Genomic DNA, 24,605 nt, shown 5'->3' with positions numbered 1-24,605 from the left:
TTAAGCTGTCCAGTCATATGTATCAGAGATGACATGCTGGACAGCAACAGTTCAAAATTTGGTATGGATGCACAATTAAAACAAACGATAGAAACATTTAGCAAAACAGTAGTGGGATTACTGTAAACGGGGACATTTTCGCGAGAGGGAAACTTACGCTAATTACGCAGACTTTTTTGCGCAAAAAATTCCCCGCACGTGATATTTGGTGAAAATTGTAAACCACTTTTCGCGAAATATCTCGCATGCGAATTCAAATGTTTCGCTAATACTTGTGTCAAATGTATAGATGAATACAAAATAATTTGCAAAAGCCCCTCACCGTGAATTTATGTAGTCGCGAATATTTTTGGACAATAACTTTAACGCGAAGTATTATATATTGGTTTACAGTATATGAAACTATGTTGTTAAATGTTAATATATTTATCGCGCGGGAAGTAATGACATCATGAAATATTTACACAGCAAATCGCGATATTAGATAATATATACCAGAATATATCCATGTTTATAGTACATGTAAACAAGGCAACGATAGGAGTACATATTGTGTATATAATTAAAATTTATCAATAAACAAAATATGTCATGAATATATAGAACATATGTAAAATGGCTAAAGAGTTAAAATATATACAAATTATCTAAACAATCTCAGAAACATTAACATCAATCTCTCTTTATATTGAACACTATTAGATACAAGCAATAGTTAAATATTTCCACTATTTGATTATATGATTTTTGCTGGATCAGAACATAGTCATATATGCATGTACTACAATCACTTATCCATAGGAAGTGAATTACAAATACTTGATGACTTCATACACATGACTCGAAAATATCTTCTCACACATCTAACACATCCAACTATGAAAAATCTTGCAAAATCTTATATTAATACAAACTTTGACTGTTTTCCAGACACGGTGGTAGACTAAAACTGGTTATTATGTAAATTATTGGACAAACGTCGGCAATAACACGCCCCAAACTGACTGTCCCTTCCTTTCTTACGCTATAGACTATTTGACTTACATCCATTGCTAAATAGCAGCTGCTATACAACACGAAAGTGTAGGACATTTATTCATATCAACAGAATCCAAATTCCGCAGTCTGTCCAATACCTTGCCTCTATTTTTCAGGCTTCCTAAGAGTAGAACAGTTTGTCAAATTATCTTAGAATTTTTGGACAAATTATACCTATGTCTGTTCGACAACTGTTCTGTCGTAGACTTGTTCTGTACAAACCTAACCAGCAGTAAACATAAAGAGTGTTGCCTAATAACAGTTTTGGTATACGAGGAGTAAGAATCATTAATTCAAAATTGTTTCGACAATAATCTTTTCACTGCAGTCTCTCTATGTAACCTTACCAAGCGCAGTTGGCAGTCATATAGAGCATGAACTTCAATCGTTTATTATGACGTCATTATCATTGTGACGTCACAATTGTCGTGCCAGCGATCATGGAAAACGGCTGTTCAAATGACTGTCGATAACGAATGATTAATTCATTATAGATGCAAAATATCTCGAGATTTCATTATCAAATTGTAACCAAATATAAATATAAGCATTGAACGTCTTTAAGTTAGCATTTATAGCCGATATGAATGCCAACTGAACAGAGGCAAATTCAAAACATGAAGCGCTTCATGGAATTTGCCTCTGTCCAGTTGGCATTCATATGGGTTATGAATGCCAACTGAGAAACACTCAGTGCTTAAATGGACTTCATAAACTGTAATGATATTTCTCCATATTTTTACGCATATGCTACGCCTTTAAAAGTAATTCAGTCAATTTCATATGTGTTCAGAGTCCGCCTGCTAATTAATGGAGTGACCTCTGTAGATTCATATTGTTTTAATTCGGTTTCTGATGCGTCTGTGAAATATTGGAGTATCTTTTTTTCTTTTTCATTTATATCTTCACAAGCTTCATTGATGTTTTCGGAATCAGAAAATGATTTTGTGATAAATAACGATAGCACAGAGAATATACTTAAAATTTGTGAATCAGCGGTGGAAACGGCATATTACCTTCCCGAATTCATGTAATTCATATAGAATTAGAAATAATACTATGTCAATAAAAATATATTTAAAAAAAAAAAACATAAGAGATCAGAGCAAATTGTTGCTCAGGAGTGCATAATTCCAAAAATGTTCCCAAACTGATTGCATATTCGTTATTCTTGAGCACATATATCAGGTTTTCTTCTGCTGATACCTCATTTTTAAAATAATTGCCTATGGATCTCCATTTTTTATCCTTTTCCTTTACTAGAATTGTATTTAAAGAAGATTTGTTTTCAATAACTGTGTTCAGGATAAACCTTAGATAGTCAACGTATCTCTTTCGCATCGAATAGACAAATTTCAAGTTAAATGGAATGAAAAATAATATGTATGACCCCAAAACATTATACCAGTTGGCCCCTGTATTGACCATGAAACCAAGAACCTGAACGATCAAAAGTCTAATGGAACCTGTCAATAAAATGTAACCATAACAGTAATAAAAAAATGTAGAACATGACCTGAAACAGCATGACGTAATTCTTTCGCAAATTACCCTTTTCATTATATTTATGAAATGCGTGCAAACAAAAAAGCAATGATTATGACTATTGAGCCAATGATTATCCGTAGATCATATTTTGGATTCATAGTCTCAATAATTAAATACACTAGCCAGGAGTCGTCAACAAAATCAAAAATACATAATTGCAACAGTAACAATAGAAACTGTCATCAAATACGATTTCTTGTCTCAAATTGGGACATTTTTTTAGGAACGTGAAATTATTCTAGAATAGTGATAAACTGTTGGGAGTAACTAGTTCGGACAATGGCACCTTCTGTCGTTTTCTTTACAGGAAAATGTAACCTTTGAAATACGTGGTATTATGTGGAAAAACACATCAAATATGATAAGGCATGTCAACATACAATCGATAGCCATATCCCCAAAAATTTAAGTAGTCTGTTTCTTATCTTACTATCCTTTTCAAGAATGGCACATGTTGGAATAAAGTCATTACAACATTTGTATGAGTGATTCCTGAGGAACTCGCCTAAGGATAGGTCAACGTCGGATTCAGGTAATTGATAACACAGTTTATTTATCCATAATACAGCACTGCCACTTCTGTCCATTTGTGTAAAGCCACATATGATCCAATCTCTGAGTTTATTTTTGACGGAGTCACTGTTATACTGGGTTTCGTTATACATACATCCGTCTGGTTCTTCGTCAAATACTATAGATCTTCTTGTTATATTATTACCCATAATCACCACCGAAAGAAACTGAAGATACGATTTAATTCGTAGAACGCTTTCCCCGTAATCTGACATAACTGCTTCAAATACAAATAAAGACTCTGTTTGATTGTTGGTAAAAATATCCAAGCCAAGAATTGCTTTGTTTCCTTGAGCCACCGATTTGAGAGTTTTAAACAAATTTGGTGTATCCGGATGTGCTTTGCATGACTCACTTATTGTCAATGTTTCATTCTCACACTCCTCAAGTATGCTTTAGGCTTGTGTGTAGGATACAAAGAGTAAATAGAAGAATAACCGAGCTGTAGACATTATGAAGCTGTTGTAGAGGGTTGGTAAATACCTACAAAAGTCACGTGATGTAAATGATGTGGGATACGTCACAGAAGGAAAATACTCATTCACAAAGTCACTGGTAAAGGCAAATGTGTAAATGTATCCAGCGCAGACCAAGTTGCCGTGAATCTGTGGGATACGTCACTGGTAAAGGCAAATGTGTAAATGTATCCAGCGCAGACCAAGTTGCCGTGAATCTCTATGATGTCCTTGTGTGAAGTATGTTCGTGACTGATTCAGTGTAATTCTGTGATGGTGCTACCGATCACTACAGAAAACAAAGATGAACTCACTAACCATTTGATGAAGATGAAGTTAGTCACTTAGGCTATAAACAGTTCTCTTTGCACAAGTATATTATTCCCCACTGTTCATCATAAATGAAGAGATGTATAAATACTACATGTATCAAACTTAAGCAACTTGCATAAGCAAGAGAAGCAGGTAGACTTGGTTCATCACTGACTAAATATATGCATGCTTGTTTATATATATATACCGCCATACTATCAGTCGTGCTGCGTGCGCAGCTACACACGAAACTGGCGATAACATCTAGTAAGCACATGACACAGTAAAATGAAGGTATCACTTTGGGCAGTTATCTGTTATAAATATTGAAAATCCAGAAGATGATCAGTTGACAGAGGATACCATTAATTGAATGTGACCTAATTTATGCCCGTCACCTAGCCGATGTGAAACTAATATGTATTCGTATTAATCTATCCAGGTCAAGTTAAGGTCCACATGCAGTTCGAAACATCCATCTCAAACTATCCTATCAACTCCTTACAGATTTAAAGCTTCCATCAAATTCATTTACGTTTTTAAAGCTAAAATAGAACAAATATTCAACTACGTCACTGTGATCTTCTTTGTACAAATGTTTAACCGTTTTCTGAAATACCTGTTTTGCAGACCACCATTGCAAAATTATAATTTCTACTCTAGTCTGGTATTAACTGCTTCAGCAATGAGAGCATTTTAAACATTGACGTTTGACCACTGAAATTACCATGAACCCAGAAAAAACCGGATATTCTGAATAGCATCCAATATGCAGCAGACCAAATGGTATATCCTTGCAAAATGCTTTACTAAGTGGCGGTAAAACGGTCCAAATTGACATGACATGCACTTTCAATTGTTTTATTCCGTAAATTATCATTTCTCATTTCGGGTTTTGGTGATGTATCACACATTTAGGACTTTGACTTTTGCAACAAAATAACAACATAAGCAATTACTTAAATATGCATTTGTAATTATAAAGGGAATATAAGATTGAATTTTTCTTATACGTACCGAACGACAAGTGCTTTATTGTGTTTTAATAATTTGATTAAACTGCGTTTCACCTAAAATTTCTCACATTGATGAAATGTCACGGAAGCATGTACTGAAATATTGGAGAAAACTCATATTTCAATACCTGCGCAATATTTCTCTTTCACTTTTATATTTTTCTGTGTGGTGTACATCATGGTACAAATTGGTCGAGCACATGTAAATTATATAAATATTATTGGAAAACCAGTAAATGTATTTAATATATTCATGCAAAGACATCCTAGTTTTTCTAGTGATCCATATCTCTAATGCCGTAATTTAATACATGAACAAAATTTACGATAATTTTATCACATTAGAAGAATCTGCATTCTGAAGAACTTCAGGGCAACTAATTTTCAAGCAGAGGAACCATGTATCCGCGCTATTCCCAAATACTGTCGCCAATGATAGTGCTATGTATATAGCATTACATCAAATCGGAATTCATGTAGGGCACACAAAGATATTTACCATGCAAATATCTAGTTACATTACATAAACCCAATCACTGGATAACACGCATATTATTGGATAACTATAATCGAGTGTTCATTTCATACGATATTTTATGTAAGGTTTTACCATTTGCAAGCATTGACTTACATGTAAGCCGAATTTCAGAAGATGTCATAGGGAATTAATACCAGTTTAGTTATAGTTGCGATTACTTGTTTTGACAATTACAACAACTTTTTGTTTTTGTGTTCGGGTATATTTTACAATGTAGTGGCATAAGTCGCATGTACATCGCCTTTCACGAAATAGCCGGTGTCCGGAGTATTCGATCCCATATGGTTTTCGGATAATTTCGGGGAATATGTTATCGTAAACAATGTAAATGTTTTATAAAAATCCAACGGTGTCTATCACCTTGCCATGTTGCCATTGATTCCTCAGGTGACGACGTCTTAACGGATCTCCTGCCTGGCACAACCAAATTTCACAATACATTGCTAATTATTAGCAAAGTCAAAGTATCAAATGGGCAAGTTACTGGAAACCAGGTACAATATGTGATTAAAATATCATAAAATAATGCTATTCCCTTTAAAACTTTCATATATATAAGTAAGGAAAGGTGAATCTTATTAATAAAGTATTCGCAGTTGCTTGATCTATTTGCATCTCTCTGATGATTTTACCGCCTCATGTCAACTCTTGTTATACTTAATATCGCCAAACTTAATCATCCAAATTTCGAAAATTAGAAAAGCTTTCAGTTGTAAATGCCAAATTAAAGTTCCTAATCATCACATAGATTTTTATACTCTATTGGTTGAAAATTTGAATGTCCTTATCAACTGAAGATGACAGATAACTGAGGATCTAGATAATATTCTTTACAATGTCGTTTAGGTCTTGGGAAAATAAACATTCAAGCGAAGGCGACAGATAGTTTAAAATGTCGCTATTTAGGTCATTAGTACATTGATTATCATAATACTGATAGTCGACAATGTTAGATTTTAGAACATTCGTTATTTTCAAAAGATTCTTAGAGCATAATTGTGTTAGTTAAATTAATTTCCCATTTACTAAATTAATTAAACTGTTACGATTGTATTTTAATCACAAGTGGAAGTTACAAATACGTGCCTTTGAAATAATTAAAGACAAGTCCCTTCAACTACTATTTCACGATTTCCATCTCAAAGCAATTTTGCAGAGTCAAGTTGAATTGAAATTAACACAAGCTGTCGCATCGTAAAATTTTGATGATTTTTTTTCGATCACGAAACCCGCAAGTTTGTGGTCAGGTTTATCGTTCCAATATTACAGCTAATTCATTTTAGAACGACTTTCCCTGTGCAATATATTACATGAGCATCTTGGATTAACGTGGGTAAAATAACATGTATATGATGCTTTGCAGTAAGCTCATTATGTAATCAAACGGTTCAAATAGTCTTACGATTTCAATTAACATAAATCTTTATCTGACAGAAGCTCGATTATATATCTCTAATTTTCAAACATGCAATCAGCTCTCAGACAAACATTCGACTAGAAGGTACATGGACACAGTGCCCCATCTTGACATATATTACATAGATATTTATTGATAAGCGAAGGCAACAGTTAGCTAACAATATCGTTATTCAGGTAATTAAAATACATTCATTTATACAAACTTGTTTTACAAAATTTTGTTTATCAAACTTATACAGTTTTGTGAAACAAATGTAAAAAAAATCGATAATTATACGATTGATAACTATAAATTGTACGTTCCTAATTGTTTATCTTTGTATTACATGATGGTTACTTGTAAAGATCGCTGACGTTCTCAATGTGTCGAAGAAAAATACAACTTATCTAAGAAGCAGCATCACACAATGTATATACGCTCAGAACGTACGGTTACTCAATAAAAATAGCAAAGGCAAAATTGTTTTATTCAAGACAAACAATCACTTCATTTACAAGACATGCGAAATTGCAAAGTTTTTGCAAAGTCTCACTTGACCTGAATAACAGTTAGTATCATGTTCGTATCATGTTCAAGGACGTACACACGGCGTTGGTATACTTTGTAATTTTGATACCTGCTGATCTTTGGGCTCATCTTATGTTCAAGGTTAAAATCGCATGTTTATTAACCCCTACGTACGTAGGCTGCATTTGATGCTGGTTTCTTATAATTATTCATAAATTCACTCTCCAAGATAAACATGCATGTGATCAAAAATAAATACCCGATATCAAAACTAATTGTTTGTGTTCTTTTAATAATAAAATTATACATCACATGGGGCACTTGTAAAAGTGTTAACAATACTTTTGTCTTAAAAGGAATCAGGTAAAAATCAAAGCAAGACGATCTCTTCCATTTGATGGGTTCTGCCATTTATTCCGGTGAAAACCTTGATTAATCAAAGTTGCTGTTTTACACGTGTATACAAATTAGTACAAATTATCTACAGTAATAGGTATCAATACTCTGATTATTAATTCTCAATTCAATGAGGTATTCTGCTTAGTGTTGTGGTGGACACCTTAACCAATCAAAGTTTATCTCTATGGTATCATAAGTAATTAATCAACCATTTGATTGGTTCCACCTGGATTTGAGGCGAAAATCTTGACCAATCTCGGTCACTGATTAAACATGTGTATACTTCGAACATATGCAAGTCGACACTAAGACAATCACACAGTTGTCTTTTTATTTACTTTGGTGTTAGGTTCCTCATAAAAAAATCCTCCATTATCGATCACGTGACCGTCACATGAACGTTATTTCATATCAAAACGGTAAATGTTCTCTTTAAAACAACACATTTCCTGGTAATCTGTTTTTTTCTTATTATTATATTTTCTTATCAAAACGGTAAATGTGCTCTTAAAAAACATTTCCAGGTAATCTTTTTTTTTCTTATTACCAAGTCCACGTACATGTATAATCAGCTCTCCGACAATTCGATTAAAAGTTACATGGACATATATCACACAGGTATTAATTGATAAGTGACGGCAATAGAAGATAACTTACAATATAGTTTTTCGTGTAATGACTGTAACACTACGTCAATTAATGAAATACGGTCATTTGGCGGTGTAAAACATTATGGTATTAAGTATTATTTTATTTTAAAAACTTATAGCGATTAACACAATGATATACAAACAGATCCACAATAGGATCAGATCACCTGGTCATTGTGTGATATTCAAGGCATCTTATTCATCTCCACACATGTTAATATGTAGTTCTTTAAGTCAGAAATCAAAAAGTGGAAATTAAAATCATATTTATCAAGTTAACACCGTTTTTTTAAATGAAAGCAATAAGTCGATATTTATGCGATTGGTAATTATGAATTGTACGTAACTAGTTGTTTATCTTTGTATTCCATGATGGGTAATTTTAAAGCCAACGTTCTCAATATGTCTTAGAAATTAAATTCAACGCGACCATTTTAAAATGCCACATCACACTGGGTGTATACGCTCAGGACGCACGTCTGCTCTATTAAAAAATAACAAAGGTATCTTTTTATTCAACGCAAACAATCACCTTTACTTATCAAAGTTGATGTTTTGCTGATTATAAATGATCTACAGTAATAGGTATCGATACATGGATTATCAATTCTGAATAAGGATCAGACTCTTACCAAGGTGAGTTCCGCTAAGTGTTGTGTTGGAAACCTTGACCAATCATAGTTTATCTCGATGATATCATACATTTGATTGGTTCCACCAGGATGTGAAGCAAAAATGTTGACGAATCACGGTCACTGATTAAACATCATCCTCGATATTCCAGAGGTTCCGATCACTAACGATCTCTACACCCCTGGACTATCTCATAGTAAAACTGGAGGCAACAGAACAAAACAGATAATTTAATCCTTTGATGTACACAAAAAGAGCTGTATAAAGGTACATTATGGTTGACTGTGTCTTTGAAGTTGGGCATCGCTCTCTCTGTAGTCTGCAAAGAAACAAGTTGCAGGCCTGTGATTGGCTCAGATTTGTTCACCTGAGCTGCCTTCAGTTTTACTATGAGATAGTCCAGGGGTGAAGAAATCGTAAGTGATCGGAACCCCTGGAGTATCGAGGATGATTAAACATGTGTATAAGGTCGTACACATACAAGTCAACACTAACACAACAGGGTAACTGACGGCGTACAGGCGGTTGAGATTAAACGTTCTTTACAACGTCATTTAGGTCTTATGAAAAAAAACATTCTAAGCGAAGGCAACAGATAGCATAGAATGTCATCATTCGGGTCATTATAGTATTACAATATTTTGATATATTTTGATTAAAGATGCTCCACCACTTACAAATGGTATTTTGTCTCTATCAAAGGCAGAAGCAGACGATTTAGTATTTTTCGTCAGTTTTAAAAGTCATTTACTTTACACCATTACCCCAATTAAATAGCTTGAGCTTCTAATTTTACTTTAATGATAAAAATATTAAATATAATTTATTGCGTCCCGAAAAAAAACCGTGGCACTATGTCCTATATGGAATGAGCACTGATTGCGCATACAACAAAAAACAAAATAAATTATTTTATATCATTTTTGTGTTAATTAGGCATATGCATACACGATTTATTCTTTGAATTATGAGTATCGTTTATGCTCTGTCGGCGATGGAGCATCTTTAATTGATTAAATACAAAGTTGCTTTTTTCTATGATGTTAGGTCCCTCATAAACAAAGTCCTCCATTTTATCCATCACGTTACTGTCACATGAACGTCATGTTCTTATTAACACAGTGAATGTTTTCTCTAAAAATAACATTTCCAGGGAACCTGTTTATCTTATTACCAAGTCCTCTTATTATCAGCTCTCAGACAATTCGACTAGAAGGTACATGGACAGTGTCCCATCTTGACATATATTACAGATATTTATTAATATGCGAGGTCAACGTATAGCTTACACTATCGTTATTCGGGTCATTATAACACATTTCTTTAATTAATACAAACTTGTTAGGTCATGGTGTAAAATATCAGGATATTAAGTATTATTTTATTTAAAAAAAAACATCCTTATAGCGATGAGCACAATATTTTACAAATAGATTCACTATATGATTGGATCACCTGGCCATTGTGTGATTATAATGTATAGGACAAGTCTACCTAGCTAGATCATCAAGTCTGTCAAAATATCATGTCCCTCACAGGTAATGATGGTTTCATAAGTAAAAAAATATAAGATAAAAATTGATTTTTTATTGATTGAGTTCACACAAAACTAAACAACTACGAGAAAGAAAAATGAACAACACAAAAGTAAAAATATCAATGTTATGAAAAAAGACTTCCTGTTTTACGATTGAGAATTATAAATTGTCGGGTATTAGAAAGATATAATTGTATTCTACGATTGTTTACTTGTCAAGCTATAGCTAGCCGCCATTTCCAAACTGTCTTATTCAAAAGGCCACATCACAATTGGTATCAAGGCATAGCTAGGGGTTTTTACCCGTGGCATTCATTTGTTCACCTGAATTATAGGAAAGGTAAACTAAAACCAAAAATCAATACATCACCTAGGCATGTGAAATTGAAATTAAATACTTTGCATAATCAGAAATGAAAAAAAAAACGTTTTCCTTTTTAAATTTGATAGACGTGCATTCGTTATCAGGGTGTTTCAAAGTCTTTCTGACCAAAATCAGAGTTGATATCATGTGCTTGTTATGTTGAAGGACAAGCACTTGACATTGTTTTACTTTGTGCTTTTGATTGATGTATGTTGATACTTCTTTAGAATCGATAGAATTGGCATATGTAGCTATTAGCCTATTTCATTAACTATGGATCATTTATAGTCGCCATTTATACTTCATTTGACATGTTTTCTTATACCAACCTCGGTCCCAGATACAATACGGACTGTCGCTTGCTTACCTTTTGATACATAGGCTACTTTTAAAATCACCGATAAATGCTTCACGTTTCTTAAATCAATTCGAATATTTGTCATTATTATGTATGATATGTTGTAACTTAGATTATCAATTTTTGATACTCGGACCTACTGACACAAAGGCTGAGCCACCAGTCATACTTATAATAAATATTTGAAAACAAACCCTGATTTAAACACTTTGAAGAATTGTTTACAATGATCTTCAAAAGGTGTTTCAATTTGGAAAGGGTCACGTTGTAAAAAGGTAAGTTTTGCGTTTTTGTTATTTGTAATTTGTTTCTTTCCTTTCACGTTAATTTCACGTGTGAAAATATTCATGCGAAATTTTCGTCCCGGTTTACGTGAAATTCACGTATAGATATATTGTCTATTTAGCACCCAACTCTCTGGAAATAATATGAATCATCATCTTGAAAGAAATGGAAGTAAAAATCCCTGAATGTATTGCATTTTAACAAATGTACACTACTTAAAAAAAATCATTGTATTAATTATGTTTCATTTGTTTTTACATCTAGTAGAAGAAAATTCACAGCATCTTCTTAAGGGTTTATGGTTATCTCACGCTAAGGTTATCTAATGTCACTCGAATTAAAGTGAATAGTCGGGCAAAGAAAACCTGTCTAAATGCGTTCATTGGCCTTCCAAAAGTTCTCACATATTAATACGACGGTCAAGTTCTGCTTAGTTTCCCAGTTCTGACCATTAAAGTAAAGAAAAGTTGAAAGCATTGAAAGCGAGGCTGCGTGGAAATGTAACTACGGACATACTGAGCCGGGGGGACGTTTTAGAATTTCCATACTTTAAATTAATTTCTTCGTACGCAGACAGATTTTGACGAGAGATTTTATTTTTCCATTTCATAAGAAATTATACTGGATACATTCACACCATTTTTACCGACTTTAGCCATCCTTGCCCGACTGTTCACTTTAAGAATGACTGAAAACATCAAATTTACTATTTTACTAAATATTCAACGTGAAATATGATTCTGTACATATCTCATATAATTATGTTACTTATTTGTGTTAACATATATTACATTCTAAACTAAAATGTCACTTACGAATGATATGTACGTTCAATGTCAATTGTCATAATAATGTATAAACCAAACACGAACTCTAGTTTAAGTATCAAATATAGTTTAATATTAATCAGCATAAATGATTAACAACACTGGGAAACCAAAATGTATTATATGCAATTTCTTTGTCCACATCAAACATCGAAATGTCGATTATTACTTTTAATTTGCAAGCTCTGACTGCGTTTGGTGGGCTAATACATTTCGAACCTATTTTAAAGTTTGACAGGTAATAATAATGAAAATCATGCAATACACTTGTTTCGGGTAAATGTGGTAATGTATTATTATTTGCGTAACTGAAATATCAAAATAATGGTGATATATTACAATGGCAAAATGTATTAATGTAAAAATATTACATTATAGAACACACCGCCGTTTTGTACTGTAAACATTCTTAAAGTATCGTTTCATCATCACACTTATCAATTACATTTAACATGATGAAAATAGAAATCGATTGCGTCTGTGTGAGCCATATAATAAATGAAGATATATTCAAAACAACGTCGATCAGTCCCATCATCCGGTGATTGTGACGTCATTATTTGACGTGATTTTGTGACGTTATAATCACCGGATGTCGTGACTAATTGACGGCAAATTGTACTGTATCCACGTCGTTTTGGGATTTGGTGTAGCATGATCGGCCAATAGCATTCGTTATTCAGAACTCATATAAGCCTCTATTATATCGACATGTTTTAAACGTTGGTCACTAAAAAGAAGATCTTACATCAGTGGCTATGTGATATGGAATTTACCAAACGAGTTCAATAATTTGATATGTCATTAGTCTTTAGGTGAGTGGCATATCAAATTATTTAACGAGTTTGTTAAATTTCACATCACATAGTCACGAGTGTAAGATTCTATTTATCACATAACTTTTATTAATATAAATATATGCAAAACTCTAAATTTCTTCTCTATTTAAGTAGAAATCCGGCTCGGATGTGACGTTTCCGTCTACTGAAACAATCATGTGACGTAATACAGATAGCAAGACGTCAAATCCATATGTGACCTCACAATCGTGTTATAACACATGTGTCTTACGATATTTATGACATGGTCGTATGACATGGCTGTTATGTGATAAAGCTAATTCTATACCTTAAACAATTTTTAGTACAGTAACTCTTATTGTGTTTGTCACATTACTAGCAATGGATGTGAATATAACATGTAGAAAATTTATGCATCGATTATGGATTACCGGCACCTCTCATTGGTAAGGCGACCTTGCAGAATGATATTTGTATCTGAAAAAAAAATAATATAGCATAATTATTTCTCAATTCCATGTATATCAGTTTTGAATTTCAACTACATGTATGCGTAGTTTCCTTTTATTTTAAATTACAACTATATTAATTATTGTATTTCTCAATATTCGACGCTGTATCTTCTTTCCAAAATTCCATGTTAATTGTATGATAAATTCCATGTCAATTGTTTGATAAATTCTATGTCAATTGTATGATAAATTCTATGTCAATTGTTTGATAAATTCTATATCAATTGTATGATAAATGGTTGGTATACACACTAACAACAGTTAGTTACACGGTAAACACTCCAAATGTGTAACAGGAATGTACCTATTCTGCGGCAGCAAATTTTATCAACGTCTTTTCATTAGAGCATACCATATTTGTCACTTAAATTCAAACGTCAAGCATGTTCATCTCAAAGTTTTTTAAAGCAACTAGTGCAAGTGTTTATATTTATGAAAGGTCCCGTATTGGACACAATAATGTAAATAGCATTTAATAGTACATTTTCATGACATATAAAGATAAGATTAAACTATTTACTTTTCAAGTTATAATAGTTCGAATAAAAGGTTTGAAAGAATACAACCAAACCTACTTCGTCTATAAAGGCGTATAGTCCATCCACAAAATCTGTACAAGATCCTATCCTTAAGGGTCCAACGCTGGTCATCATGTTTCCTGTGAATTAGATAGAAATATTAAAGAAACAAACGTGAGATTTCATTTATTTAGTAGCATTCAATCGAGAATTCCGTAAGTTATTTGTAGAGTAGCCGCCTTATTTTGATTCGATAGGTGATTAGCAAATATCACATGGTGCTATATTTGTTTTATTAATTAATATATGATTTTATTTCTGTGTGTAATGCAAAAATACGGGTATATGGTACAGGTTTACTTGTCCTTTAATAAATCTTTTTACAGTTTATTCCTTTAATAATTTCTAAACATCTATTAAACTGCATATTATTGATGAACGGTAACAATAATAAATCTTTTGTGATCGTAATCATTCCGTACTGATATTTCCTGGTTTTTATGTTACTATATACCTGAGAAGGCGACCTTGCCCTTGTCTTCCTGAACTTTGCCGTTTCCTTTGTTGATATGCTGCAACGTCCCATGTAGATATGACCCGTCAAAGCGGAAAAGGACGTTAGTCCATTCTTGGATCTGAAAGAGTTCATACATGTGAAACTTAATTATACCACATGTCATGTATACATTGCCGCAATTTGATGGATATTTTTCGTTACATCGCTCAAGTATGATTTGATCTTCAGATAAATTACCTGCTGTCATGTTATCCTAATGGATGATGCTTTGAAAACATAATGCAGACATACTAAATAATAGTTGAACATAGCATATAAAACTCCTTCTTTATCTTTGTTGATGGCAGAGTGACCTCCGGTTTATATTATTTTCCCTTGGTTAACTACTTTTAAGTGTATTCTTTAAAATATGATATTTTACACCAATTCAAAGTTTAAACATTAGATAATGTTTTTCTCTTGGTTTTTCGAAAATCAGACGTTCAAAACCGGAAGTGCATTTTGTTTTATTAGTATAGAAGTTAAAATATTATTGTTTTCTTTCAAAATCTTATTCAAACCATCTGAAAATTAGTGAACGTTTTGAAACATATCAAAGATATTCTCCTGTTTTTAAATTTTTAAGAGTAAATCTAAAAAAAAACCTAAGCACATGCAGAGGTTCAACGGCTGATCATAAAAATGGCGGCGTTGCTAATCTCTCTTATATACGTGTGTATGATATCTGGTACATGAAAAAAGCATGCAAACAAAAAAAGTAATGCATATATGTAGTCCAATGCAAAGGTTTTGCATACACGAAAAAAAGGCCTTGCTTAGATAAGGAAACATGTCACCAGACAAGGATTCTCAAAAGATTTGTTTTCGAATTGTACGCTTTCTAATTGATGAATATCTTCAGAACTTTTTTCAATGATCTCAACAAGAACGCGTGTCTTATAACCTAAACACGTTCATAAGATTCGATTGACATATCAATCAAGAAAGGGTAGTCAACTTACTTTTATAGGAAGTGCCAATGTCGTCACTGTATTATCATTGTTGACAATTCTAATATTGATTTTAGAACCGGAAGATGTTCTATTGATATAAATTTCGAGTGATGATGCATCCGGATATCTTGAGGTATCTCTGTCGCAGTTTGTGAGTAGAATTTGTTTAGGAGGTCCTTGTGCCATTACGTAGATTCTTATTTGAATTCCGAATTTCCGAGAGAGATTATCATTTCCGCTGTAAAATGGAATCGTAACTGAGCTATTCCCTCGGAACTGACCGTATCCTTTAATCTTCTCGATAGATTTTGTGTATATCCACACCGGTGCTTCGGCTTCGTTTTTCACAATTTTACTCTCAATGTCATTAAAGGTAATATGGACTTCAAGCTGACATACTGAAATGATGAAGAACGTAAAATAACATATACGAACTTAATGGTAGACATGCAAATAATATTTTGAAATCATAAATATTTTATACCTACTGTACAGTTTAACCATACCAATAATAATCAGAGTAGGGGAATTTAGAGCTACGCACTATTCCAATAATGACGAAAAGATATTTTGTCTGCTGTATTATTGTCTGTATCATGAAAATAAACCAAAATCTTAATTGTGTCAGATAAACGTTACTTACATGGTGCCACGCTGCCAGATCTAATACATGTGCATAGCTTGGCATCAAATCTTGTACCATGGCCACATTTTTGTATCTCAGCAACATTTGCCTCGTTGTAGAACGTCTTGCCATCCTTGCTCTTTAGATTGCAACCTGTCAATATCATCAGTAAAATAAGGCTTTCGACATTTGATACAGAACAAATAAAACATGACGTGCCTGATGTCTGAATCACACCAGATTTACAATACAAAATTTAAAATAAAATAAAACCCTGCTGATAGCAGACGCTACCATTGTTTCCATCACATCCTATATAATATATATACCCTTCGTACTTTTCTACGCATACATTGGTTTTATAACTTTCTACGCATACATTGGTTTTATAACTTTCATTCATTTAGACCTACCTGGTTTACACGTATAATCCACCCGTAAATATTTATTAATCCCTGGACAAGGGTCACTGTAAAGAGATTTGTCAGCTGTAACAGAGCAGGACTGTTTCCCGGCACATTTGTCCCGAATAACTTTCAGAGCGGTTCGAATAGAGCACGGCTTCTTGATTGGTGGAGTTGGACCACATGTTTTTGTATCGGTCCGTCCATAAAACACGTCATTGATTTGGAGTTCCATTCGAAGAGGACATTTGACTCTTTTTGTTTTACCATTACACACCGTCACCTGAGTATCCGTGTCTACAAATAAAGTAAGTAGAATTAAACTTCATAACGGTTTCTGATATAGCTTTTGCCATATTTTGACTAAAAGCTATAAAAGTATATATGTATTAAGAGTACCATGCTTGTATTTAAAACGAAATAAGCAACACAAGAATAGTCGTGGTATTCGTGCGACAGAACTGCAATTCTAAAATATATGTTTCATATAGGCAAGAAGGTTCTGCTTTATAACATGTCTGATGGAATTTACAAGCAAAGAGGAAGTGAAGTTACAATGCAAAGTAAGAAAACTTATCGAAGATAAATCAAGAATCCGAGGAAGAGTTGCTAAGACAATGATGGTATATGAAATTTATCACATAACTACAGCAATCTACATTTCAAAGATTCTCACGTTAAGATATATATATATATATAGCGAACATCAAGCGGATGCAGCAGTTTTGTGCCGCCGTCTGCGAAATCCTGACTGCACGTCATTTTATTGTCTCTGTCATGACGTCACAATGAATTTCCAGCCAATGAACATATCTCCAGGTCATATTACACTAGTGACTTATGCAAAAATATTACACGGGTTATATCACTGGATATCAGGCGGATCATGTGACAAAATGAGACTAAAGCGTAGTATTGTTGAGAGATCTATCTAATGGACAAAATGTTTTTTTTTTCTATTCAACTAAGAGTCACCATTCATACCCTTATCATGTTGAGTGTCCTGGTTTCGCGGACATGAAGCGTTACATGATTTGTCTTTGACGCATGCGCCTTCCTTCCCGTTATATGAAGTTCCTTCCGGACAACATTCTGCCGAGGAATATCTTCCGGTACACTTCCAATAATATCGACAGTTCGGCTCCTTGCTTCGGAAGTCTTGGTAGGAAACTAAGTTTGGATATCGTGGATCGGAACAAGGGTCTGAAATAGGAGAATCACATTATAGCAAAATATCTAATAAAATACCATTATACTAATTGTTCTAATAAAGGTGTTGAATACGGACCGAATCGGAAAATAAAACTATTTTCCCTTCGCCGAGATAACGGTTATGCTACTTACTCTATCTCATCCCAAAAATGCACGTTTTTAACATAGATTTTTTTTCCATATAATACGTCATACACTAATTTATTTATAAAATTAGTCCAATCATCCTAAATCACCCTAAGCCTCATGCAATACCATGGATCAGTCATTAACTCACCTTTGGCACATTTGATGATGGAAGGAAAATCACATCTATTTTCTCTTTCATTGAAGAAAGTTCCAAAAGGACATCGAAGTTGTGTTGGGTGACGTCCTGATTCACACACTACATATGCTCCACAATCGTTGGGTATACCAAGTGTACAGACAACGGATTTACATCTGCTACATAATGCCTTCAAACCTAAGGGGAGAAATGTGCTACTTTATCCATTGGAACGTGGAAAATACCGTTTGAAAATGCTGGCACTCTTTTTGAGACATAACAATACTTTCAATTTCGTTTCACACTTACAGTTTAAAAACCTAAAGTCGCATTGGTTAATGTATGTACCATAATACAACGTTAGATCAATGCTTCAAACATAGCAATAACCAACAGTGCTGATAACACCTTTGCTAACATATTTTTAATACAAAAAAGTTGTCGGACAAGTAAATGTTGGAAGCGTCCAGTTGTGAACATATTTTTAATACAAAAAAATTGTCGGACAATTAAATGTTGGAAGCGTCCAGTTGTGAAACAATGTAAATGTGCTGTCTAAAGTGTTACAGTTCAAAGACAACTCCTGCGATAAAACGCTTAGATTAAAGAGGTTCTAATTTACGTTTGATATTCGACGTAATTTGTTTTATTTCATCAAGAGTATTTGTATGTAGGAATATAAATTGATTTTTTTTTATACAATTTCAAATATAATTTATTTAGTAAATATCAAGCCGTTTCTTTTTATTTGTAGTTTGTTGAGCGTTAAAAGCTGACGAAAATTTGTCTTTATCAAGTAAGGTTTAACCCAAAAGCAGGTACCCAGCAGAAGAAAACCTCTGTCGAATCGGTTTTCTCTGTTTCATCTAATAAAACGGAGTCTACAAGGGGCCTACTAGAAAGTCTATGATGCAATGTGTATTGGTGAGGTCAGAAACTCTATTTGAAACTAATATATGTTACATCATGGATTAAGTTCATACGTAATGTACCTGTATGTTAAAGAAGGTATATCAACGGTTACTTTTCAGATGGCACTGGATCTTTACCGTTGAATGTCTGCACGATACGAATTAGCCCACTATATGAGACAAAGAAGCCAATTCCATCAGTGTGGACAAAAGAGTTCTTATTTTCATGGCAATCTGTCGCTTTATCAATACACCGCAAGAATGCAAATACGACGTTAACTTAATAAAACAATATCTAGATAACTTATAATTAATAAAACAATAGATAAGGCCACGCGGAAAAGGAATGGTAGGTATCTAGTGCTATCTTTATATCATGTGAATGCATATGTTTTCTGTACTATAGTAATACCTACTCCCAATCTCCTGATCTCGTCTGGCAATATCTCCCGGGGGCGGGTCAACCACTGTTAGAACTGCCAAGTAAAACATCAATCAAATATTGATAATTCATTGTTTATAGAAATATCCTACCATCATACTAACATAACATTCATACTTTTGTTAAATTCAATATACTATAAATAAGTTCTTAGCGACTACTTTGATAAAATCTTATTCTACTTTTTCTTCCTTTCATATTCGATGCCTTAATGTATTTGCATTATCCTCTATTGGACATATAGGAGTCTTTACATACATGATGCTTAGAATTCAATGGAAATACTACAAATTATATTCATAATTTCTTGAAATATAATGAATATTTTTTTTATACGAGAAGTGCAGTAACGAGAAATTAAATCACCTCTGTAACTCTAGCTTACCTCCCCCTGTCGACAAAGTCTCCTGAGACAAAATACACCAACAGCACACAGACAGCAATAAAAACTGGATTTCTTTGTTCCACTTCATCTGAAAAAAACAAGCAACCATATAGGCCTTATATTAATTTCGAAACATACGATTAAATAATAAAACTTTAGACATTATCATTTTCCAAAATTCAGAAAATGATATATATTTGATTGATTGGTTAGTTAGCATTAAGGTTCTATTATCATTAATTAACATTAATTGAAATTTCAAGTGACGTCTATACTGAACAACTTATCCCACCCGATTACATTATACTGACAACGGGCAAACCAATTATCTCACTCATTTTATTAACTATGGTGTGTCTTGACTAGGGGACAGGGCCTCACTCTTCCTCACAGGAGCTAAACCTCAACACAGGGACAAAAGTTTGAAGCGGTGTGGAGGAAAATGTTAGGAAGAACAAAACTCTGGACAAAGAGAAAATAACCCCCAAAAATATCCCAAATATAGTCGCCTTTCACAATATATGTCATAAGGGCAACATGAACAATTCTAATGTCCTACCTTATGTGGCAGATATTCGTTTCTGAATTTTATTCATGCATCTATTTTGATTGATCTCTTACTATCATCATCCACGTATGTTCAATGTAGGGCAGTATTCTCGGACAGGGAAAACTCATATGATACCCCGTGCTAGATTTTTCTATCTCGTCCGATCTGTCTGTTAGCTTTACATGATTTTTGGCGAAATTTTACATTCATGTAACAATCCGCACATATGATGTCATACTCTCCAATCGGTGAGGTCACACGCTTCAGAAAACTGATATTATTATAAATATTTGTATTCAGTCATTTACTAAGCATTGTTTGGTTGTTTCTTTTTTGTTTTTTAATTTTAAAAACAGTATGTGTCGATTAATATAACCAAAGTAACGCGTATTGATGGGTTTTGTAATATCTAGAGGAGCGAGAAAAAAATCTATTACCTGTAAGTGATCGAGATCCGGTTATCTCAGTCTCGGGCTAAGATTTTGTAACACCCCAACCTCGGCTAACGCCTCGGTTGGAATTATGTTACAAAATCTTAACCCTCGACTGAGATAACCCGATCTCGATCACTTATAGGTATAAGATTTTATCAATCACTAACTAGCTTTAATATATCGGTGTTTTATATATCAATTGGTTAATTAATCGTTTTTATTAAAGATCAGTGAATGTTTTGATAATTTGAAAACACCATGCAAAACATTAGATGAAACATTTTTTCTGAAATTTTCGTTTTAGCTGTCAAATCTAATTCAAATGCAAATCCTTACTTGCACGTCGTCTCATGCGTATGCGTATTTAACAAGTAGGGAATAGGATAAGAATAAAATATAAGCTCGATGTCCCGATGCATGGATACAAAGGCGACTAAATTTGGGATTTGTTTTTCACGTTATAGTGTTGGCACTATCAATTCACAAGGTTTCCTCTATAAGCAAGAATTGTCTGGGGTGACGTTATGCCATGTTTCTAAAAAGTTACTTTCTATATTGAAAAAAAATCTTTGAATGATAATTTGATAACTTCATCTTTCAGTTTTATAAGAACTGTATTTATGCGTCGTGTATTTTATTTACGTGACAATCGTATCCTACGAATATGTTTGAAAATAAAATGTGTAACTGTAATTATAATAACAATGAATATAAATATATAACAGTATGTGAAAGGCGACAAAACGTGAACACAGAGTTGTAAGTCGTAATTAATTCAACTGCAATGATTTCGAAATGTCACAAAAAGGAGAAAAAGAACAATTTGAGATGTTAGTGATGTTAAATGGTACTCTAATTATATCTGTGCAGGTTTGTATAGTCTTTAGTATATTGAAATGTCTTTAATCTCTTGTTAAGGCAGTTTCGAAAAGTTCAGGTGAAAATTATAGATACACAATATCAACACACAATAATTAGTGGTCATCATTAATTATGATATTCAAATGTTAATGATTTAATGTTTATTATGTTAAAGACGTAGGAGGGATGTCCGCATTCTTTGTGGAATCAGGAAATGTCATCATAAATATGTAAACGTTCCGTTATACAGTTGTTAGAGCAGACTTTTATACAAACCCCTGACGAAAGGTGTTATAATGAAACGATCTTGATTTTACTATTAAGAATTTCATTAGCAAAAACTGGTTCGTTGATTTATGAAATATATATCCGTTCAAATTAATGTCACTTTTTAATGAGCATATAATTAAGTTCGCGTTGTCCCGTTTGAAATGAAATTACACGTCATGAATTGCAATATTGTTTGTCATTAAATGTTTAATGGACATCACAGGTTTTGTGTACACACGAAACCTTAATCATCAGTCGAACCGCTTCAAATGGATTAAAAGAGAAATCTACAAGTATAAAATGACGTCATTGTCATACTTACATTTTAGTTCCATGCACATATTTTTAAAGAAATTAATTATAATGAATCATAGCAACATAAATGGTACTGCCACTAGGAAATGATAACACCGCTCAAGTAATATTACAGGTAGAATATGCATGTTTCCAGAAAACTGTATGAACCATCAATTTCTCAGCTGTCTGGACAACTACAATAGATTTACAGTATCGTACTATTGTTTGTGTTGTTGTCACGTACAGCTAATTTAAGTGCACACCCTAACCACAACCGTGTGGTGATATGCGTCATAATTATAAAGGGCGTTAAGTCACGTTGAAATTGATGTGACATGAACGTATCAATGGATAGTGAAAAAAAAATTAACATACCTTTTTTGTCTTGAACACTGATATCAAAATACAAAATGACCCAAAATGTTCGCTTTTGTCCGATAACACTAACACGCTTCTTTGTTTTCATTTTCATGTAAAGCTATGTGACCGATCTATCAATAACTGCAGAATTTGCATGTTCAAATTACAGTGAATAAAAAATATACACATTTAGTTTTACTTTTTTTTCTGTACAAGACTTTAATAAACTAGTACGCCTTTATTATGAAAAATAAACAAGTGCTCACTTGTGTCTTTGGATTATCTCTGAAAAGAGCGAGTAGAGCTAGCACGGCTTTGTGATTGGTGGAGTTGGACCACTTTTCTTTTTTATGTTCCAAGGATGAAAATCATTCAAAAGGGGACTTCTATTGTTACAACAAATTTTGGACAAATGTGGGTGTTTTTTTCCAAGACACCGGTCTATTTATAGGGATCTTGGGGAAACGAACAAGTAAATTATAATATATTCTTAATTTATTGAACAAATTTGCAAAATTTTGATTTCTGATATACCCCTTCACGTAGCTTGACGTAGGGAATTATAAATAATCTTAACAATAATTAAAAACAAATTTGTAATATATTAATGTTACGACTGATCTAATAGAAAAGAATTTAACCAAGACTACTAAATTAAGTACGAAACAGCTACGTGTAAAAACTGCAAATTTTGAAAGGATAATGAAGTAAAGGCAATGTACAGATGGAGTATATGAAAACATGTATATTATAAATATCCTTTGAAATTTCGGCCTTGGCCACGACGTCGCTTAGCGACTGGGCAGACGTTGAATGACCAGAGAATGTCCTTAGATATGTATAAATGCATGCAACAAACATAAATATCTACATAATTGATATGTTTCCAGGGGGCGTCTCAGAAGGAATGCACATGAGGGGTCGTCTCGGCAAGAATGCAGTTCCAGTATAGGCCTAAGACAAGACGAAGTAGATGAGAAATCGTCATAATGGTCGTAAATATGTCCATGGACATGAAATCTCAATATCACATCTGTTCGTCGTCAACAACATCTATAACTGACTTACTACCGGTATTCTGATACGCAGTGAAGAAAGAACGTAGATACAGCTTTAAGGACATTGTCAGATTTTAGTTTTAGTTTAACATCAGATAATGTGATAAAGTGCTCTTTACTCAAACATTGTATTTGTATAAATAGTACTTTTAGTGTATAATATAAATGTAGTATCATTATTATTTTACTATTGTTTTCTCCGACATTATCCTTATTATAGTGAATTACACCCATGCACGTAATGACGGACACAGTTATTATTTGTTTTCTATTAATAACTTGAAATTCGGATAAAAGATGATTCCTATAACGTATATTAATATCAATATAGAATACCCGACAAATACAGTCATACAAGGCTATGCATATAGCTACTCTGTTCTGAAGATTACGAGTTGAACAGGGAGTTCAAAAGAGCATGGTTTATTAGAATAATAACAACTTTAGCAATAGTACCATTAGTTGGTGAATGTTTCGTTCTTGACATAATGTTTGACTATATAGTTAACGGTATAAGAAGATCTCGATCCACATGGGAAAAATTAACATATAATTGTAAATCAATTATGAAATATTATTATTGTACTTACCATTATGAACCTGAGTTAGACAGATGAATTATAAGCTGACCCCTTCCAATTATAAAGGTACTTGAAGCACAAATGAAAATGTATGTTGTCCTTACGAAAGTCCGTGAGTTTCCATCTAGAAAGCACTCGGTCCCAAATAGTT

The 24,605-nt window shown here is 33.2% G+C and overlaps 1 protein-coding gene across 1 annotated transcript; it reads right to left on the bottom strand.

Moving 5' to 3' along the window:
• Nucleotides 1-12,505: 12,505 nt before the first annotated feature.
• LOC138314272 (uncharacterized) lies at nt 12,506-24,580 on the bottom strand. Its single transcript, XM_069254527.1, has 11 exons — nt 24,464-24,580; nt 20,044-20,131; nt 19,633-19,692; nt 18,318-18,503; nt 17,813-18,031; nt 16,838-17,125; nt 16,443-16,577; nt 15,809-16,197; nt 14,805-14,925; nt 14,348-14,430; nt 12,506-13,737 (listed from the first exon to the last, which is right to left on the bottom strand). The coding sequence occupies exons 1-11, from the start codon at nt 24,464-24,466 to the stop codon at nt 13,681-13,683; spliced, it is 1,629 nt and encodes a 542-aa protein (XP_069110628.1). The 5' UTR covers nt 24,467-24,580; the 3' UTR covers nt 12,506-13,680.
• Between the last annotated feature and the right edge of the window lie 25 nt (nt 24,581-24,605).

This window comes from Argopecten irradians, chromosome 2 (genome assembly GCF_041381155.1).
Source record: "Argopecten irradians isolate NY chromosome 2, Ai_NY, whole genome shotgun sequence".
Lineage (NCBI taxonomy): Eukaryota > Metazoa > Mollusca > Bivalvia > Pectinida > Pectinidae > Argopecten > Argopecten irradians.
The sequence above is the reverse complement of the archived record's forward strand: the minus strand, read 5'-3'. Positions and strand labels throughout refer to the sequence as shown.